Here is an 18585-nt window from a genome sequence, read left to right as displayed (position 1 = left end):
CACAGCAGCGAGCAATTCAGGGTGCAGCTGCAGGCAGGAGGCTGGCAGGAGCACTGCGTCTGCTGGGAGAGGAGGGAGATGAGCAGAGGTGCTGCTCCACAGCTGTCAGCCAGGAAGCTCTTAATCCTGCTTGAATAAAAGCTGGTAAATGGCTGCGGGGGGCTTGCAGGCAGAACCGCACGCAGGGTGTGGTGTCCTAGCTCCTGGCCATCTCAAAAGCCGCACCTGGAGTTGGAGAGAAATCTGCCTGGCAGAGCAGAGGGAGGTCACGCACGTGCTGCAGTTCCAGCCCAGCTCCAGGAACTTGCACAAGGCCCTGGCCCTGTGTGAAAGGGAGGGAGGCTGCTCCAGCCTCTCCACGGGCAGGACATTCCTAAGAGGTGACCCGTCCTTCCCCAGCGCTGCCACCGCACCGCCCCCCCTCCAATTTCTTTGTCACACTGACTGAACATAGCTATTTTTTCCCTTTTTTGGGACACCTCTAAAGCCCATAAATTACAATGCTGAGATCTGCTGTAGCCAAGAAAGGAAGGGTTTGGAATAAGGACAAGGGGTACGGGGAAGCTACCAATCCTGGTTATTTAATAACCAGGTTTCAGACGCTCTCCAACATGATGGTCCTTCCTAAGAGCTTCCCAGAAGATCTGAGAGGCCATCAGCCTCTCCAAGGGCCTGGCCCTTCAAATAGAGCTTTTTGGACGTCAGAATGTTAACAGAGAGACAAGGAATCCATTTTTCAAACTGCCTTAAAAATTGGCTTCATCCAGCACTGCTCTTCTTACAGAAATGGGTTTGGGGAAGGTCCTCAGGGTTACGAAGGCTACAGGAGGAACACAAAGTGGTAGCCCAGGGCTACCCCAGGCCCCACTCTCCGCACGCATTTCTCCTCCAGGGCTGGGCAGGGGGGCAAACCTGCTTCCTCTAGACACACCGAGGCAGCATGCACCCCATTTCCCAGCAGCTGATCTCTCACAGGCCCTGGCAGCAAGAAACAGCACCACAGGCACTCACAGCACACTGCTCCGAAAAGGCTGGAAGCCTGTAGTGTCGTGGACAACCGGTAAGAGACTGGTTCTGGTGTTCCTTAATGAGACCGATGATGCAGTGACAAAGGGCTCTTGCTGCACCCAGTGGACAGCCCTGGTTGTTCTTATTCCCTTGTGGCTGCACTTGTCCCAGCCACAGTGAAATATTTCATATCAAATATATCTTTTGCCACAGGAAATATTTCAAGAGCAGCCTCTTTTCTGGTTGCTTTTTCTCTTTGAATTCACGCTGAAACAGTCACAGGGAAACTTGAGTGAACCATTTCTGAGTTTGCACCTTCTCTTCTGGGCTGCGTCTCCCTAGGAGCATCCTCCCCTCTCCTGCAGCTTGAGCTGTGTCCCCTAGCATCTGCGGGCTTGCTGTGAGAAGAAATTTCTTGGCAACACAGCACCTTCTGTGTGCAAAACATCAAATGTTTTTCTAGTTGTAATAAATCTCACCAGTTACTGTTCTTTTCCATTATTTTTGTAGTTGCTCACAGACTTTTCTCTGATGCAGAGCTGGCTTGGCTACTAACATCCTCCTGCTTCCCTCTTGCTTTGCACAGGCTCAAAAATGAAAGCTGGAGGTTGGAAACCGTCTGTGCAGGAGCAGCAGTCTTATGCCAGGGTTGGCTTCGTTTCTTCTTGTCTGGTCTAGACAGCTTATATAAGAAAGAACCAAACAGCTGCCTGGTTAGGAGTCCTTCCTGCCCAGCTGTGACTCTGCCAAGTCTTGCATTGGACTCTTAATCCTTGTTGGTATGTCTAGTCTGCTGCAGGCAGGCTGAGCTATACTGCTTTTGAATGCCCTGTCTACACACAAAAAGATCGCTAGCACACTGTTTTCCATTGCATATGTTGTCTCAAATTCCCTTTGTAGATAGGAGATGAATTTATCTACAGCAAAGCTGGTACCAACAGGTCCTTATCACACAGCAAGTGCTGCATGCAGTGCTCCAACCAGCACCCCAGGCAGCTCTTCACTCTCTTTCCCAGCACTGGGGGTAAAGGCTGTGCCCAGAAGGGTCTGGTTCTCTGCTCCTTTTCAACAGACCATAGGGATGGGAGGGAGCAGCTGCCTCCAGTTCATGTTGCTCTGCCAGCTCTCCTGCTCTCCACCTCTGCCACCATCCCACCATGCTACAAAAAAACAGCGCTGGAAGCCGCAGTGAGGGGGAAGGATGCAATAGGCTGAAATAAACCTCGTTTGAAGAAGTTGCTGGTGGTGACTTTGAAGCAATTTTGTTTTATTTTTTTCTTCCATCCAAAGTGGAAGGAGTCTCCTTCTCTGGAGACATTCAAGGCCCATCTGGATGCCTACCTGTGCAACCTGCTCTAGGGAACCTACTTTGTCTGGGGGGTTGGACCCGATGATCTCTGAGCTCCCTTCCAACCCCTACAATTCTGTGATTGATTCTGTGATACTCTGGGTCCTGCTGGAAGCAAAAAACGTAGGCAGCAAGTCCCACCAACTACCACATACAACTAAGGACACCACCTGCCCAGGTCCCCTTAACAACCATACACCATGCCTAGCCTGGTCTCCCTCTGAAGGACATACCCCCCTGCTGGCAGCAGGGTCATCCAGCTGGCACTAAACTCATTAGCTACACCTCAGCAGCAGACTGGGGTGGTGAACTTTCAGCCGGGCATTCTTCTCTGTGCTGGGCAGAGGTTACATCAACACGCTGTGCACCACTGCTCCCAACCCTGAGTCATCCAACCTCCAGTTTCTGCATCTTTCTTCTCGTTTCAGGGAAATGCTTGTGGAAAAGATGCCCAGATCCCAGCTGTTGGCACTCTGAAGGCAAGCCACCCAGGCTGCTGCCTGCTCGCTCCTATAGCTGCAGCCCCGTGGTCTGATCACAGCTCTGCCACGGGGTTGGGAGAAGTGAGAGCAGAGCCAGCTGCTCATGCCCCAGGGTGAGTCCTGCAAGGGTGGGACCCTGAGCATCCTCAGCACTGGCCTGCACTGCCTGGTGGGTCTCTGGGCCGTGAAATCAGCACACAGAGAAGCCCTGTGTTGCACGAGTGGCCTCTCTTGCACGGCTCCTGTTCCTGACAAGTGTCCTCACTTCTCTGCACAGCCACTGCAGGTGTTCCAGGGATGTCTTTTCCACTCAATTTTCCTAGCCTGTTCCCACATGCAAACTTTTTCAGTGGAAAAGACTGTCAGATGAAAAGTTATTTTTGAAGATTAACTAAGGATAAATCCTCTTTTCTCCCCCTTGCTATTATGGTGCTTGGATTAAGACTTCATCCACATGTAAACAGACTGTAGCATGGAGAAAAGCCCTTGTCTTGCACAGAGCTCAAACCGTATAATCAGCAAAGAACAAAACCTCTGCAAGCAGGGGAAGGAAGTACTGTTTTAGAGCAAAATATTTATATTTTGTGGAATATTGGCCAATTACAATATTTTTCTCCAAATAAAACATTTATAAGATCACTGAAATAAATATTTAAGGATGTGATATACCAAAGTCCTGAGTCATTCCTGATGCAGACATTTTCTCCCATTGTTCAGGCAGCTTTCCCATGTAGGGTTTGGAGTTGGGATGACTGCTGGTGGCACTGAGATGCGCTGAGAGGCCTGGTGGCATGCATCTGGGAGTGGTGGTGCTCCTCCTGGCACGGCGTACCTCCAGATTTGAGCCAAATACCTGCACGTGCTGCAGAGATACAGTTCCATAAACCTCGAAGATTGGCTATCGCATTGTCCATGTGCAGACAGGCAACAGAGATCTCACCAGTACCAGTTGTGTAGTGCAGCCTGCACATCGACACCACAAGAAGGTGGCTGCATGTATCTGACCATAGCTTCTCCTGGCTGCACCACTGGCTCTGCTCCAGTGCAGATAGGAGCCCTGGGCAGCACCACTGACCACAGCTCCAATGGTCATGAATGTGGGGAGAGAGGGAGAAAAGGCCTCTTTCCCTTTTACCCGATCCCCCTAGCCCTTAATTAGTAATAGCTTTACTGAGTGATCCCTAAGACAGCACCCACCCTCACTATCCACCCAGGGGAGGTCTGACACCACCTCTCACACTTCTGTTTGGTTGTTGCTCCCTCCAGCAGCTTAGCTCCAGGTCAGGGCTGGCCTCACATGAGCCTCTCCACTTTCTGCAGCGCCTGGTGGTTTCTTTCATTGCTGTTCCTCCAGTTAATCTCAGCCCAGGGCTGTCTGCCTGCCCACAACGTCACCCTTAACGTCATTAACGTTCAACTGCTGACACGGCTGCTGCAGCATCTGAGTTAACTTTCAGAACATGTACTACCTCAATCATTAGCTCAGACTAAAGACAGACTCCAAGAAGAACAAGAGCTCAGGATGTACTGAACAAGCATGGCAACATCTCCACACAGCCTCCAGATCAGACGCTGATGGGGTTACAGGACTACTGAGGACCGGTCAAGTTGTCACATGAGATGATCACACGATGCTGGTGCAACCCTTACTGAGCTGCTACGGTGCTTTTGCTCCATGTACCATCTCTTGGCAACATGCTTGTAGTTGTCACATTGACCTGCTTCCTGCAGTCACATCGTGCAGCTGTACAGCAGACAAGATGCTTTGCATCTGTGTAGCTCCTCTCATGCTCCACCACCAAAGCAGATGAGCTCTTTGACGTCAACTTCACATGATGCAGAAAGGCATTTTAGAGTTCCGGGGTACTGTATCTGCCTGCATCTCAAGTTAAGGTAGATGAATGCCTTCGGAGATGATAAAAGATGTTTAACACACAGTAGGATTCATAAAACAGAGGAGCAGTTCTCTGTTGACAGTCACTGAGAGATGTTTTTATAGGAAGAGCCTATGGAGCCTTCCTCCCTCTCTAGAATGTCCCTGCTATGTTCTCTTCCAGATGTGATCATTTGGCCGTTCAGCTTTTCATTTGTATCACAGCCCCATCTCCTTGGATGATGCTAAGAGGCAACTACACCTGAGATTTCCCTAAGCTACAAAATCACTAGTAGATTTGTGATCACGACAAGATCATGTTTTCAGTTGCTTGGAAGTTTGCCAAACTGAAATAATTTGAGCTGTTCGTGTTAGACACGTCCATGGGGCTGGTTTAAGAAAACACTGAACTGAACAGATAACACAGTACACACTTTTCAAATAATGAGATAGGAAAACATATTCATGAACAAAATAAATTCTGCTCATTAGTCATGTTGTTAAGAAGCCCGCAAGCCTTCCCCCATCGTGGTAGAGGCCACTAAAATGTCATGCAATCAGTTTAGAAGGAAAGAAGCCTTCAGGCTTGGACCCTTCGCATCATTCCTGGGGGAAACCATGCAACTTGGCCAAACTGTAAATCTCCGATCAGTGCATGCCATTCATAACCCTTCCAAGTTTGTCAGCTAAATTCTTTTAAGACTCCAGTGCTGTTCCACATCTACTAGCTTTTCGTGGGCTCTTCTGTACATCATTCTCAAAAAGGCACAGAACGTTTTCTGGTTTAAGCCCAAGGTGGTGAAGAGGTGGTATACTGACATTTTGTGATTTTTTTTTCTTGTCTGTTAATTCCTTCCTTTGCTTAGTTCGTTAGGGAAAGATAGACTGAGGATTGGGGAATCCTGACTGGTGCAGGAGGATCCTCAACATCCAGACATTCTGCTGACAATTTCCTGGTTCTTCCTTCAGGACGTCTCCTTGTTCTCATCTATTCCTTCCCTTCCCATTCTTCCGCAAACTAATTTACGAAGTCACTTCTGACAGCCAGTGTCTTATTGAGAATAGCATCTAGATTGAAATAATTAATTTAAATCCATGGGGTGACTTCCCCATGAGACAGGCAAGCACGAGGCTGACATTTGGCACTATGGAAAAGGTTGTTGGACTTCAGTGCCTCCCATACACGTTTAGGTAGATGCATCTGAACATCTTGGTCTCCGTGTCTTATAAGGACTGACTCGCTGACTACTCATTAAATGACTGTTCCAGAAAGGAGAAAGCCAGGAGCTATGTCTCCCCACAAATGAGAAAAAGAGTCTTCCACGAAGAGAGGTGTCACTCCATGTCTACTTTGAATTAGTCAGCCAATTGTTCTGCTACTTGACTCGAACAACAGAGAGACGAGACAAATGTTATTATGAATACAAGAAGTGTGTCCACTCCAGATCACATAAGGCAGAATTCCTTGCTAAGAGAAACAACTAGAGATAAGACACTTGTTTTTATCTAAATTCCTGACTTCATGGCTTGCATTCTTGCATTGTCTTAGATTGATCCTGAGATTTAACTCATGCCCAGGCAAAGTCAGAATGGTTTGAATAATGTTGCTCCTCTCTTTGAATGAGACAATCACGCTCCATTTAAAGAAGAATATCTTATCCTGTTTTGAGAGCAGCACATTTCATGGCAGGGAGAATTTCCATCTGTAACAGAAGGTAATCAGGGTGAATCATGGAGCTCATGGAGCGGAGCCACTGTGCCTCAAAGCACAAAAGAACAAAAAGCTGCGAGTCCACAAGATGTTTCACAACCCATTAAGGTAAGATTTTTTAAATTCCTTTTACAAATTCAGGGCAATAGAAACAGGATCCATGCAAGTTAGGTTATTGTGTTCTGTAATGGCAGATGAACTTCTTGAGAAGTACACTGAAAGTGCAAAAACAACATGGACCAGAACTTCAGCAGCTTTTGTCACAATGTATACAGAGGACTTCGCACACAGAGACAGTGCTAGATGCTGATTTTTCTTTCCAGAGAAAGGAAAGATAAAGGAAGGGCTAGTAAGCCACTGAGGATCACTGGTGAGGTTCCCAGGTTTATTTTCCAGTACAATCACTGCAGGTACTACTCCAACAGGGAAAAACACATTTATATAGTGCAAAAGTTTATGTTTCTTTGTGTCCATACACACAGAATAAAGCCACTAACTAGCTTTGGAAACTTCAAATAAGTGTGGGAAAGATGCTTTGTTGCCCTCATGGCACTTGTCTGGTGCAGGCCATAGTACTCACCACTACAGCAACTCACTCCTGGGGTACTGGCTTGTAAGTCAAGTTTCTCAAAAACTAGAGAAGACAAATCTGTTGATTCAAGGCCTGTGCAGGTATTACAAGCAGTTACCTCCACTTTTCAGAACAGGGGCCACACAACAGAGCTGTTGTTGAACATAGCCAAGTACCTCTGGCTACAACCCAGGCTAACAGGAAGATGCTTTGGAAATCCTGCACCAGAGTAAGGAACAAACACTATGCATGATTCCGTGGGAACTCTCACTGAACCCAGGAACACAACTTTTGACCAGTGTGGGTTCAAAAGACTAGTTTCCCAAGGGGATTCAGGGATTACTTCAGAGTAGGAAAGTTGTACAGACTGAGATGTCCACATTTAGCTTTGTGTGAGAAACTCAAATACAAGTTAAAGAAGAGCAGGACGGTTTGCCTCACGCCCCAGCCTACACTGGCTGGAGGAGCCACCATTCCATAGGTCATTTATCAGGCTAGTCGTGTGCATCACAGCAAGCTGTTGCTTTCTACTGCAACTGAATAGCCCCTCAAAAGTGAGGGGGTGGATGATTTTGTCACATCTGTGGAAAAGGAAGCAATGGAAGATGCCAGATTTGTTCTGCCTGCTGGGGTAAGATGTCTGCAGATGCACCCATATGCTGAACAGGAACTCAAGAAAATGGTGCTGATGGCAGATGGAAAAAAAAAAAAAAGGAAAAGTGTTTGCCAAAACTAATGTAACAGAGAGACCTAGAACTACTAACAGTTTGGAGAGACAGTTCCTGAGATAAAAGTCATGCCCAGAAAAGGATGTAAGTGAATTTGCAATGGGAAGACTTCCATTTCACAAGCAAAGGAACTGAGCAGTTTGCAGCAGTGGCACACAGGCAAAAAGAGCGCATCACCTCTCCATTCACTGTCAGAAAGGCTGCCCATCAAAGAATAGCTATGTTGTGGCCAAATCAGAGCTGTGGTGTGATCCAGTGTTGTTTTGCCAAAGGTAATTTAATTCTTGCTTGGATGTCTGGCAGCTCAGAGGGCTAATGAACAACAATATAATCCTTTATAGACTTCGGCAAGAGAAGCCAAAGAGCAGAAGACAGAAACATATCTGAAATCTACTTCGGAGCAGCTACAGAAAAAGTAAAAATGAGTTTTTTATTTCTTTTTTGTTGGAGAAAATGAAAATGACTTGGAAGTCAACACCACCAATTGGTGGGATGGAAAAGAGTAATTTCCTGCTGAGGACTGATGAAATAAAATGGAACTGCAATGTGCCGGTCTTCTCCCATAGGCCAGGTGCGAAGGACTAGCATCCAACCCAGTCCTGGGATTCCATAGCAGCATCAAGTAAGGCATCCAACTGCACTGTTGCAGACTGACACCGTACTTTCTTGAAGCTGTTAAACTCTCTGTTGCCAGGAAAGGAATGTTGTTCTTCCCCAAACATAAGATGATGAGACTGCCACAAAGTTCCTGTTAGGAAAAGAGGGGATATCCTGAGCACCGAACAGGGCAGGGCGGACAGGACACACAAGTTTTAGATTCGTGTTCCTTAGTGACATGTATTTGGATATCTACTTTGCTCTCATGTTGATTGGGTTTGCATTGCTTTTGACTATCTGCTTTTCATATTTAGTGCAATATGATGCAATGAAAGCTGAGTGCGATAGATAATGCTACAATCTTTAAAAGACCCAAGCAGGTATTTGTCATAAACCTTCAGACACCTAAACACTGTTACTGCCAATAATTTTCCTAATGCATTCATGCAGCTCAGATGTTCTGCCACGCATAGCTTTTCAAAGAGAAGGCCTGAAAGAATTACTGCACATACGTATGCAGTCATCAAAAAGTCACTCTACACATGCATACAGAGAGCACTCTGCTTCAGCAGCAATAACAGGACTCGTGCACTGGAAGGAATATTTAGATTTGTGCTGATTGAGTTGAGGATGAATAGAACTAAATCCCATGCCGGGAAGCAAAGTTCTCAAGTAAAAGCTGCAGAATCGTCAGCTCTGGCCTGGAGATGTGTCTGGGGACACACCGTACACAAAAACACATCCCAGAAGGTGTTACAAAACAAAATGGGAGGCAAGCAACACAAACATCTTAGCCATTCACCTTTGAAGCTTAATAGATAATTAGATCTAACTTTTCTGTGCCTTGTTCCAATGCAGTTCGCTCCACCTCAGTTTCTGCAGGCTGAATTCCTTCCAGTTTGGGACCTTTGGATTGCCCGGATTCCTAGTATCCAAGACACAGCTGCAGCCGTCCCGTTTCAGAGTCCATTTCCAAAGCATTCGGCACGTTTTCCCAAGCATTCAGCAGTGCAATTCAGGCCTTCAGCATTCTCGGTGCCTGCGATTTCGAGAGGTAGGACAGAAGGAAGGCAGCGCAGCTTCGCTCTGCCGCTTCAGCTCAGACGAACCGCAGGCGCAGGAACGCGACAAGACCGTTTGCGAGCTTACATACCCTCCCTATTAAGATATTTTAAGAAGCGTGGAGACATCCAGCTGCTTCTCCTTAACGCCTCCCCAAGCATTCAGCAGCCCCCAGCAGGCAAACCCAGTCGCGGTGTCACCCTAAAGGAGAAGCCGCCGGTCCCCGGGCCCGCTTCGGGGGCGGCTCCTCCCGCTCCGTGCCAGCCGTGAGGCCGCCGCTGGCCCCGTTTCCGTTGATTTTTCCCCTCAATTTTTTGTCCCCGGTGGGGTCGCCGCGAGTCCCGTCACCCGCGAGCCCCCCCCACAGACCCCACCGGCCGCCTCCTCCTCCTCCTCCTCTCCCCGGCCGAGGCCTCCCGTCAGGCGGCCCCCGCCATGGCTCCTCCGTCAGGCGGCTGCAGCCCGGCCCTAACGGGCGGGGAACGGGGACGGCTCCGCCTTTTGCGGGGTTACGGGGCGGAGGAGGGGGGGGCTGCGGGCGTGACGGTGGCGGAGACAAAGCGGGAGCTGGGCCGCGGGGGCTGTGAGGGGAAGGAAGGGGAAGGAGAAAGGGAAAAGGAAGGGAAAAGGAAGGGAAGGGAAGGGAAGGGGAGCGGCTTCCTCGGCAGCACAGGGGGATCTGCGCGTTATGGTGGCGGCCTCACGGCGAGGGCGGTGACTGGGGTTGTGTGTGGAGGAAGAGGAGGAGGAGGAGGGGGGTGGTGGATAAGGAGGAGGAGGAGGAGGAGGAGGAGGCGGCCTCGAGGGCGCGCACGCGGGCCGCCGCCATGTCGTGTGTCAGTTACAGCAGCCTGAACCGGGCGCAGCTCACCTTCGAGTACCTGCACACCAACTCGTGAGTACCGCCTGCCTTGGCTCTGTCTGTCTCTTTGCAGCCACCACCCGCAGCTGCCGCCGTCGCGGTGGGGCAGAAAGGCAAAAAAAAAAAAAAAAAAAAAAAAAAAAAAAGGCAGGAGCGGGGCCCAGCAGCGCGGTAGGGCGGTGGGGAAGGGCTGGCAGCGCCGCGGAGCCCCGGGGCAGGTAAGTGTGGAGCCCGGGGGGAGCTTCGTGAACAAACTTCACCCCCGAAGCAGAGCCCCCCAGGCTTGGCACCGAGGTGGTATCTGGACGGCGGAGGTCCCGAGGAAGGATGCGTGATGGGGGGACGCAGGGAGCAGCTGCTGGGCCCGCCTGGCTTCTGCTGCCGTCTCCCTCAGGAGAAGCCTCGGGTTTCAGGCGGCTGTTGGCTGGTTTCGTCCGCGCCTGGATGTCTCGTAGAGGTATGTTTCTAATGATGAGAATCTTCGGATAGGCTTCGTGAAGGAACTGCAGCTGTTTTCGCTGTAAAGTCCGCAATACAAAATCTCCAGGGAAGAGACAAAACTTCACCTGCTTTAAAATTGATTATTTCGGAATGGATGGCTAGGAAATGAGAAGTGCCGCTGGGAACGGGTGCTTAACATGGCTAAGCGTCCACCTGAGACATGCCTGGAAAAAACGAAACAACAAAACACAGTAATATTGCTGTGTCATGAACAGAAGAGTTTAAGGAAGGAGCTTACCATGGCCAAACCGTCTTGAAGAAGAAACATGAAGAAACACTTGGCATCTCTTCATTTTGATCAACTGAAGACCAGCGTCAGGTTGTCTTCTAACATTTTGTGGAAGAGTTGACTCTGAACGTTACCATCAGAAGATACCAAGTGCCACCTCATCCCTTGCATGCTACTTTCAATGTACAAAGGCAAGCTTAGAACGAGGGACCTCAGTGGTCTGCAGCAGTCTAAGGACTACTAATGCACAAAACCGGCCAGCTTTATTTTTGAAGCAGATCTGACTGTGCTGGTGATGCAAGATATGGCTACAAGAGGAACTACTCAGACAAATTTCACATGTGCTAAGAACATCATCAAATTCTTCTTGCTATAAGGAAAGTAAGGGGTTCTGCACAAAAGAGTAAGATGGTAACAGCCAGATGTCACCCTTGGTTCCATGTCCAGTGGCTTTGTTCTCTGGTTTGGCCTGTAGCAGTTGCACGTAAAGCAAGCAGTCTGGTGCCTGAAGATAAGACAACATTGAGTCAAGTTCCTTGTGCTGCCTTGTGAAATTCTCATGTCTGGTTGTGGAAGGCATATATATGTTCATACATATTAGAAAACTACGACATTGCCCTGGTGGTGGCTTGTACTTGCCTGTAGGACAACAGGATTCTGGCTGTTTCATAAGAAGATGAAGTCTGTGCCACAGAAAAGACTGAAGGTGTTGTTCCTGCCCTAAAGTAATGAAGTTATTTAGTATTGCCACTATACTTCTTGTCCTGCATACGCTGCTGGTGTCCTTGTAGTATGCTGCGTTATAAAATTGTTAGGAGGAGCTGGAGGCTATCGATCATGAATAAGCCAAAGCCAGGGCTTGTCATCCACTGTGAGCGAAAAGCCTTCTGAGATCGTGGGGATTAGGGCATAAGCCAATACTTCCCTACGAAGAGCAGTGAAAAAGAATGGAAATACTTTTTAAAATCAAAACCAAACAAACAGCAAATAAACAACTTCTATCTTTACCCAACAAGCCAACCAACAAAAACAACCAACCCACCATACAACAACCTGAGAACAGCATAGGTTTTCTGATGATGCAGGCTTGTCTTTCAGACTATTGTTGCTCTCTGAGGAAAACCATACCATCTCAAATTGCGCTTCAGTGTCAAAAGAGGTTTCATAATGTGGAGGTAGAATTTCTTTAAGTTGTAGTTTAAAGTCAGCCCTCAGTGTTGAGCAGCAGAAGGAAACCATGACTTGTATTTGCTCCTTTTTTAGGCTCTTTGAAGGAGAGATAAGTTGTGATATATCTAAGGGTATGCTCCGAAGTGCTTTGAGGACCAGATAAACTGGCTCCTGAAAACTTGAGGACTTACAGCTGATATTTTGAATGCTTTCATAATGCTTCCATGCCTCATGGCAAATTTGACAGGATGTACCTGAAGCATTTCAGTTGCTTTTTTATTTATTTCTCAAATAACACTGATGTTATCCCAAGTGCTTTTATGGAACTTGAATAATTGAGCTATGTGAAAGTTCCTGTATATTATGCTATAATATCATTATGCTGTAATGAAAGCCTGAGAGCATAAGCACATGAAAATTACCAGTGCATGGTTGTTGTGGTTTTAACCTGGCCGGCAGCTAAACACCACACAACCGTTCGCTCACTCTCCCTGTTCCGTCTCTGGGATGGGGGAGAGAAACGGGAAAGTGAAGCCCATCAGTTGAGATAAAGACAGCTTATTAAGACAGAAAAATAACAATAATAACAACAATAATGATGATAATAGTACTACTACTAACAATAGCACTACTACTAACAAAACAAGTGATGCACAATGCAATTGCTCACCACCCGCTGACCGATGCCTAGCCTAACCCTGAGCAGCCAGCCCCCCCCACCCCAGCTAGCCACATCTTGTTTGGCATGACCCCAGATGGTATTAAATACCCCTTTGGCTAGTTTGGGTCAGCTTTCCTGGGTCTGTCCCCTCCCAGCTCTTGCTGTACCCCCAGCCTCCCCGCTGGCAGGACAGAGTGAGGAGCTGAAACGTCCTTGGCTCTGCGTAAGCGCTGCTCAGCAACAACCAAAACATCAGGGTGTTATCAGCACTCTTTTCATCCTAAGCCAAAAAATAGCATCGTACCAGCTACTAGGAAGAACATTAACTCTGTCCTAACTGAAACCAGGACAATGGTCTTTAGGGTGACTTCCCAAAGCTACCTACCTGTCTTAACAATGATTGGGATTTTTTCCTTGAAAACGAGATGCTGCCACTTTAAAATGCTTCCAGGGCTATTCATTGAGATGATAACAAAAATGCATCTCATCTCAGCCAACTTTTTTTTGTATATTTTGAATATTTGTAATGCACGATTGAAGGAGCTTGTTAAAATCTGAAGAGCAGAAATTGTCTTCAAACAGTGTTGTATAGAAAGAGTTAACTTGTGATTGAACTTGAGGGTTTTTTTTCTGTAACCAGAATTCCCCTGTTAAACACAGCTTGAGTAGAAGCTCACTTAGATGAGAAGATTTCAGAATAACTGAACGGTGGACTTGAGGAATACGAGTAATAGACAAACAATATCTCCCCAGCTGTCAAGCCCTCACATTTCTTCTTGTGGATATTCTGTATTTTGGCTTGAAACAATGCAGTAACAAGAGGATAGCTCTTGTTTCTGACACTGATGCCAAACTTCCAACTTAAATATTTTCCCAGATGTGGCCTCCTTCAGCACAAACATAAAGTCTTACATCTTTCATTAGTTATTAGGTACTTGTCTGACTATGTAGGATTGGAAGTCCAGCTGGGTTCAAACAGGAATCATTCTTGAACTCAGAACATAAGCTGCCTCTTTCTTTTTTCCTTCCCACCCCTTGGTATGCTACTCTGAATGGTTTGTAGACGTGCTTGAAATTGGTCACGTTCTATGGAGTTGCCTGACTTGACTTTTGTAACCCGTATTTGAATAGATATACTGGCAGCCTTAGATGTCCGTGTTCTGTTCTTCCTTGCCCAGTTTCGCCTCCTGCATGGATGGAGCTGCCTTGAATGAAAGGTAGAAGTTGTAAGAGGGTTCAAAGTCAACCCACATATGCCAAGTTTTCACTGAGGCTGCAGATTTTTATAATGCTTTCTTCCTGACTCCCCATGTTTCATTTAAGCAGTCTTATGATCCGTAATAGTTGTATTTCTCGTGCTTTGATGTTGGTATTGCCTCCGATGATGATGATGTAGCTTACAGTTAAGTATGTCCAGGTTATGTACAAGCTTGTACAGCCTCAATTTTACCAACAGCTTATCCTTGGATAAGGAACCAACAGTTCAAAAACAGTATGTTTTTGACACTTATGTTGCAATAAAATAGCCTTTTTTTTTTTTTTTTTTTTTTTAACCCGGAGGATGGGGAGAGGATTGCTACCAGTTGATAATGATGTACATTAGGTATTTTAGGCACACTTGGTTGTAAGGCGAGATCATGGTTTTTGTTAGGCCAAGCACTACGTGTGACTTCAGTTAGATATTGACAAGATAATTTGGGACATTTCAGAAGTCTTAGTGTTGAGATTAATTGCCTTGCATTAAGTATATTATGGTGTATATATATTTTTGTTAGTGGTAAATAGCTTGAATTGATTTCGCTTGCTTGTAGCAAGGTTACGCTTTTCTTGGTCAGCAGGAGAGATTCCATTTTTGGTAGGTGTTTTCAGTTGGGTATGGTGTCATGCTACTTAGAAACAATGTTTTCTCTCGCCTTTCTTATCCTCTGATATTTCTTCAGCTATTTTGTTCCAATATCTTTCTTTGGAAATCCCTGTGAACATTTTTCCTTGATGTTAAGTGTTCTTTAAATTGTAGACTGAAAGATATTTACAAAGCGTAGTTACTAGTGCTACAGAATCCATTTGTTTGTGGTTTTTCCCTGATACAGGCTAATTTTTAAATGCGTTTCTGGGATGTTGATTTGTAGAGTTAAACTAAATGATAGGGAGCACTTGAAGTACATGTATGTGCACGGGAAATCCTGCTCAAATGAAGGAGTACCAGGTCTGAGCTTCTGATGCAACTTTCTGACCAGTATGATAGTCTGATTTTAGGTATAATTTGGCATTTTTGTGTAGTAGTGAAAACAGGTTGTATGTGAAGAGGTTTCATGCAAACTGAAATACGTAGATAAAAAACATCTTCTGAGGACTCAGTCTCTTCATCAGCCATCCTAGAGGAAAAATAAACTGCATAAATCCTTCTTGGGTAGATTAAATTATTTGGTTCAGCAAGATCAACTGTTTCTCCAGGTATTGTAGCTGCAGTTAATAGATAAGGGTAGATACATCTCATCTACATATGAAATAATTGTTGGATTTTGAAAATGCATAAAGTGCATCAAGGGCCTTCAGTGGAGATACTGCATTAATGTTGCGGGCAACATATTGGAATCACTTTACTAGCTTTACTGTTTCCTTACCATGTTTTGTGTTTTGTTTTTATCAAGGTTAAGGTGCATAACTAAAGCCTTTTTATGGGTGCTGCGTATAAAACGTGGTAGTTCAAAGGCGAGAAGCTAAACACAGCGTTCATGACTGTGCTAGCGGCAGCTGTCTGGATGATTTTAGCATCGAGTTTGGAAGGTGGTGTGGTACAGTGGTAGCAGAAGACTGTCTTTTTCTGAACTAGGAGCAGCTGCATCTATTGGAGGTCTAGCAGGATCTGGAAATTTCTTCATGTTAGAAATAACTTTTGCTATGTGAATATGTGCATGGTAGAGGTGGATCTTATGCGTAATATAAATCTGTCCATATTTTACATACAGACAGTGTTTAGTTGCCACAAAGAGACTTGGCAATGTGGTGAATAATTGAGGATTTATGAATTGTTGTCTCATTCATAGGCAGTAACTCCTTCACAGGTCAATAACTTTCTCTGTTATGTCTGTTAGGAATGGTTGCATTTATCACGCGATGTTTTTCAGAACATAAAGAGAATCAGGTTTGCTGAAATGGACTCCATTGGGCATCTCTGCTGAGCTTCTGCTCCCAGCAGATAGTAAAACACTAATTTTTAGCCTTGTGTCAGTAACAGGCATTGGTATTGTAGACATACAATTTGACTTGTTTAAAATATGTTTTAGATTTGAGTTTATTCAAGGTCTCTCTTCCGTGTCAGTGTAACCCTGCTGATTCTGTTTTGTTGCAGAACTACCCATGAGTTCTTATTTGGTGCCCTTGCTGAACTTGTGGATAATGCCAGGTATGTTTCTGAGACTGCCTAATTCCCAAGGGAGATTCAGTAAAGATTTAATTAGTCTGTCTGTTTAGGAGATCTTGAGCAATTTTCATTTCTAGTAGACTTCAAGAAAAACAAAAATAGAAAACCTCATCATGGTTTAGTGTAAATATCAATAGCAGATTATGTAAACCATTAAGGTTGGAAAAGACAAGATCATCTGGTCTAATCATCACCCTACTACTACTGTCACCCACTAAAGCGTGTCCCTGAGTACCACGTCCAACCTTTCCTTAAGCACCCCCAGGGACAGTGATGCCACCACTTCCTGGGGCAACCCATTCCTATGCCTGACCACTCTCTGAGAAGAAATGTCTCCTATTTTACAACCTGAACCTCCCCTGGTGCAACTTGAGGCCATTCCCTCTTGTCCTATCACTGGTTACCTGCAAGAAGAGGCTGACCCCCAGATCCCTACAGCTTCCTTTCAAGTAGTTGCAGAGAGCAGTGAGGTCTCCCCTGAGCCTCCTCTTCTCCAGACAAAACCACCCCATTTCCCTCAGCTGTTCCTCATAGGGCTTGTCTTCCAGGCCCTTCACCAGCTCTGTAGCCCTTCTCTGAACATGTTCCAGAGCCTCAATTTTTATTTTTTTTTTTGTAGTGAGGGTCCCAAAACTAAACACAGTGTGTTTCAGTTGGTCCTCTTATACTGCCACATTCAACCCCTAAAAAACAAAGTAGTATTCCCAACAAGGTAAGTTTGAATCACAGAATAACTAAAATTAGAGGGGAAATTGTGAGAACACTTTTTTTTTAAAGGGAAATAATTTAAGGAAAAAGTAACTCTTCCTTTTTGTTTAGAGAAATTGGTAAAATAGTGATTACTGGAGTTGTGACTTTAAGATCCTTCAATAATTTTTCGCTCCTGATAGTGATAGGATGAAAATGAAATCAGAAGTGGGATGTTGAAAAATAGAGCAAGAACAAGTAGAGCAATTGTGATAATTGAGAGACTTGGTACTTGGAAATTAGAGGTTTTAGGCCACATTTCTCATACTGCAGTCTATATCGGCGTACCAAGCCTTGCATATTTATTCCTTCAGCTTCATCAAATATTATAATGTGATACTGTGAAAATATTTTGAGATTATTTTCTCTCGAGCATGAATCGTCACACTATGCAGTTAGTAGTGTAAGGAGCTGAACTGAAAAATTTATTTGTTGGAAAAAGTCTTTGTAGGAAGCTAGCCAGGACTGTACGCCTATGTATTGAACCGCGTTTTAACTCAGATCAGCAGCTGTTGCTGTTTTCACTTTTTCTACAACATAATGTAGCTTACTTTAGACTGAGGCTTTTTTTTATTTTCAAACTCCTTATCTCTGTTTTCCTAGAGGAGGAGCTGTGCTTATACACTGTTAGCCTTCTGGGAAAAGTAGTTTTACTCGACTAGAGATACAGCTATGAAACAAGGTGACTTGGCATTTAGGAAGTAGGGATTTATTGCACTAGCACAACTACACTCTTCTGATCAGTAAACCAAAGATATGTGAAGGTCTACATGGCACTTGGCAAAAAATAAAATAAAAAATTGGTGTGAGAAGGCAGCAACAGTGCTGTATGTGCTACTTTTTCCAATATAGAGGAGGATAGAGCATATGAATGCCTTTAATTAAATGATCTTTTAATGACAGTTTCCTATGACAAACGTGAATGTATTTGGATGGAGTTTTTTTGCAGAAGTTACTAAGCTTTTCATAGGCAGCTTGACCAAAAAAGTTTAGGTGTTGATTGCATACAAGAGGGAGCTCAGAAATGTGTGCTTCTTTCTTTTTTTCCTTAGCATGACTGGTTAAAAAGTCAGTGATATTCACTGTAACTAGGTTTAATTCCATATAGTAACAATGTTTTTTGTTTGAGTTTGGGTTCAAATAGGCAAAAACTGGAACAGTGTGTGTTTTACTTGTCCGTTAGTGCTGTCTGCTATGCCTCTGTGGACTTTGGTCTGTGCCGTTGGTTCATCTTGGAAACTATTGCATGTGCCTGGCTTTTAGCTTCATTTCTATTTGACATTTGAGTCCTGACTGCGTTTTTATTGCTTTGTAGAGATGCAGATGCCACAAGAATAGACATTTATACTGGTAAGTCACTCCTGCTGCTTCATTGCATGTCATCAGCCAAGTTGCAAGTTAAAACTTGGATTTAGGCTGCAAATGTGTTGCGCCTGGTAGAACGAGAGTGAAGGTGTTTATGCCTTTTGCTTTTTGTCCTGTGCCCAGATGTCTGTTATCTTTCAAAAAATAGTGACTTTATAAGTAACTGAGGCAAGTTTGCTAGACCAGTTTTCAGATGAGGTTAGATAACAAAGTAAACAGCAATTTGTACTGGGTGTTCAGGAAACC

General features: G+C 45.3%; 1 protein-coding gene across 1 annotated transcript in view; it reads left to right on the top strand.

Annotated features, from left to right (window-relative positions):
• The first annotated feature begins 10163 nt into the window (after window positions 1-10163).
• The window catches only part of MORC2 (MORC family CW-type zinc finger 2), a 37847-nt gene continuing 29425 nt past the window's right edge, over window positions 10164-18585 (top strand). Inside the window, exons 1-3 of the mRNA XM_032199016.1 lie at window positions 10164-10275; window positions 16156-16209; window positions 18290-18324. Coding sequence (XP_032054907.1) covers window positions 10208-10275; window positions 16156-16209; window positions 18290-18324 — 157 coding nt within the window. The 5' untranslated portion in view covers window positions 10164-10207. The remainder of the gene's footprint in view (window positions 10276-16155; window positions 16210-18289; window positions 18325-18585) is intronic.

Source organism: Aythya fuligula, chromosome 17, assembly GCF_009819795.1.
Source record: "Aythya fuligula isolate bAytFul2 chromosome 17, bAytFul2.pri, whole genome shotgun sequence".
Lineage (NCBI taxonomy): Eukaryota > Metazoa > Chordata > Aves > Anseriformes > Anatidae > Aythya > Aythya fuligula.
Note: the sequence above shows the minus strand (reverse complement) of the source record. Positions and strands in the feature narration are given on the sequence as shown.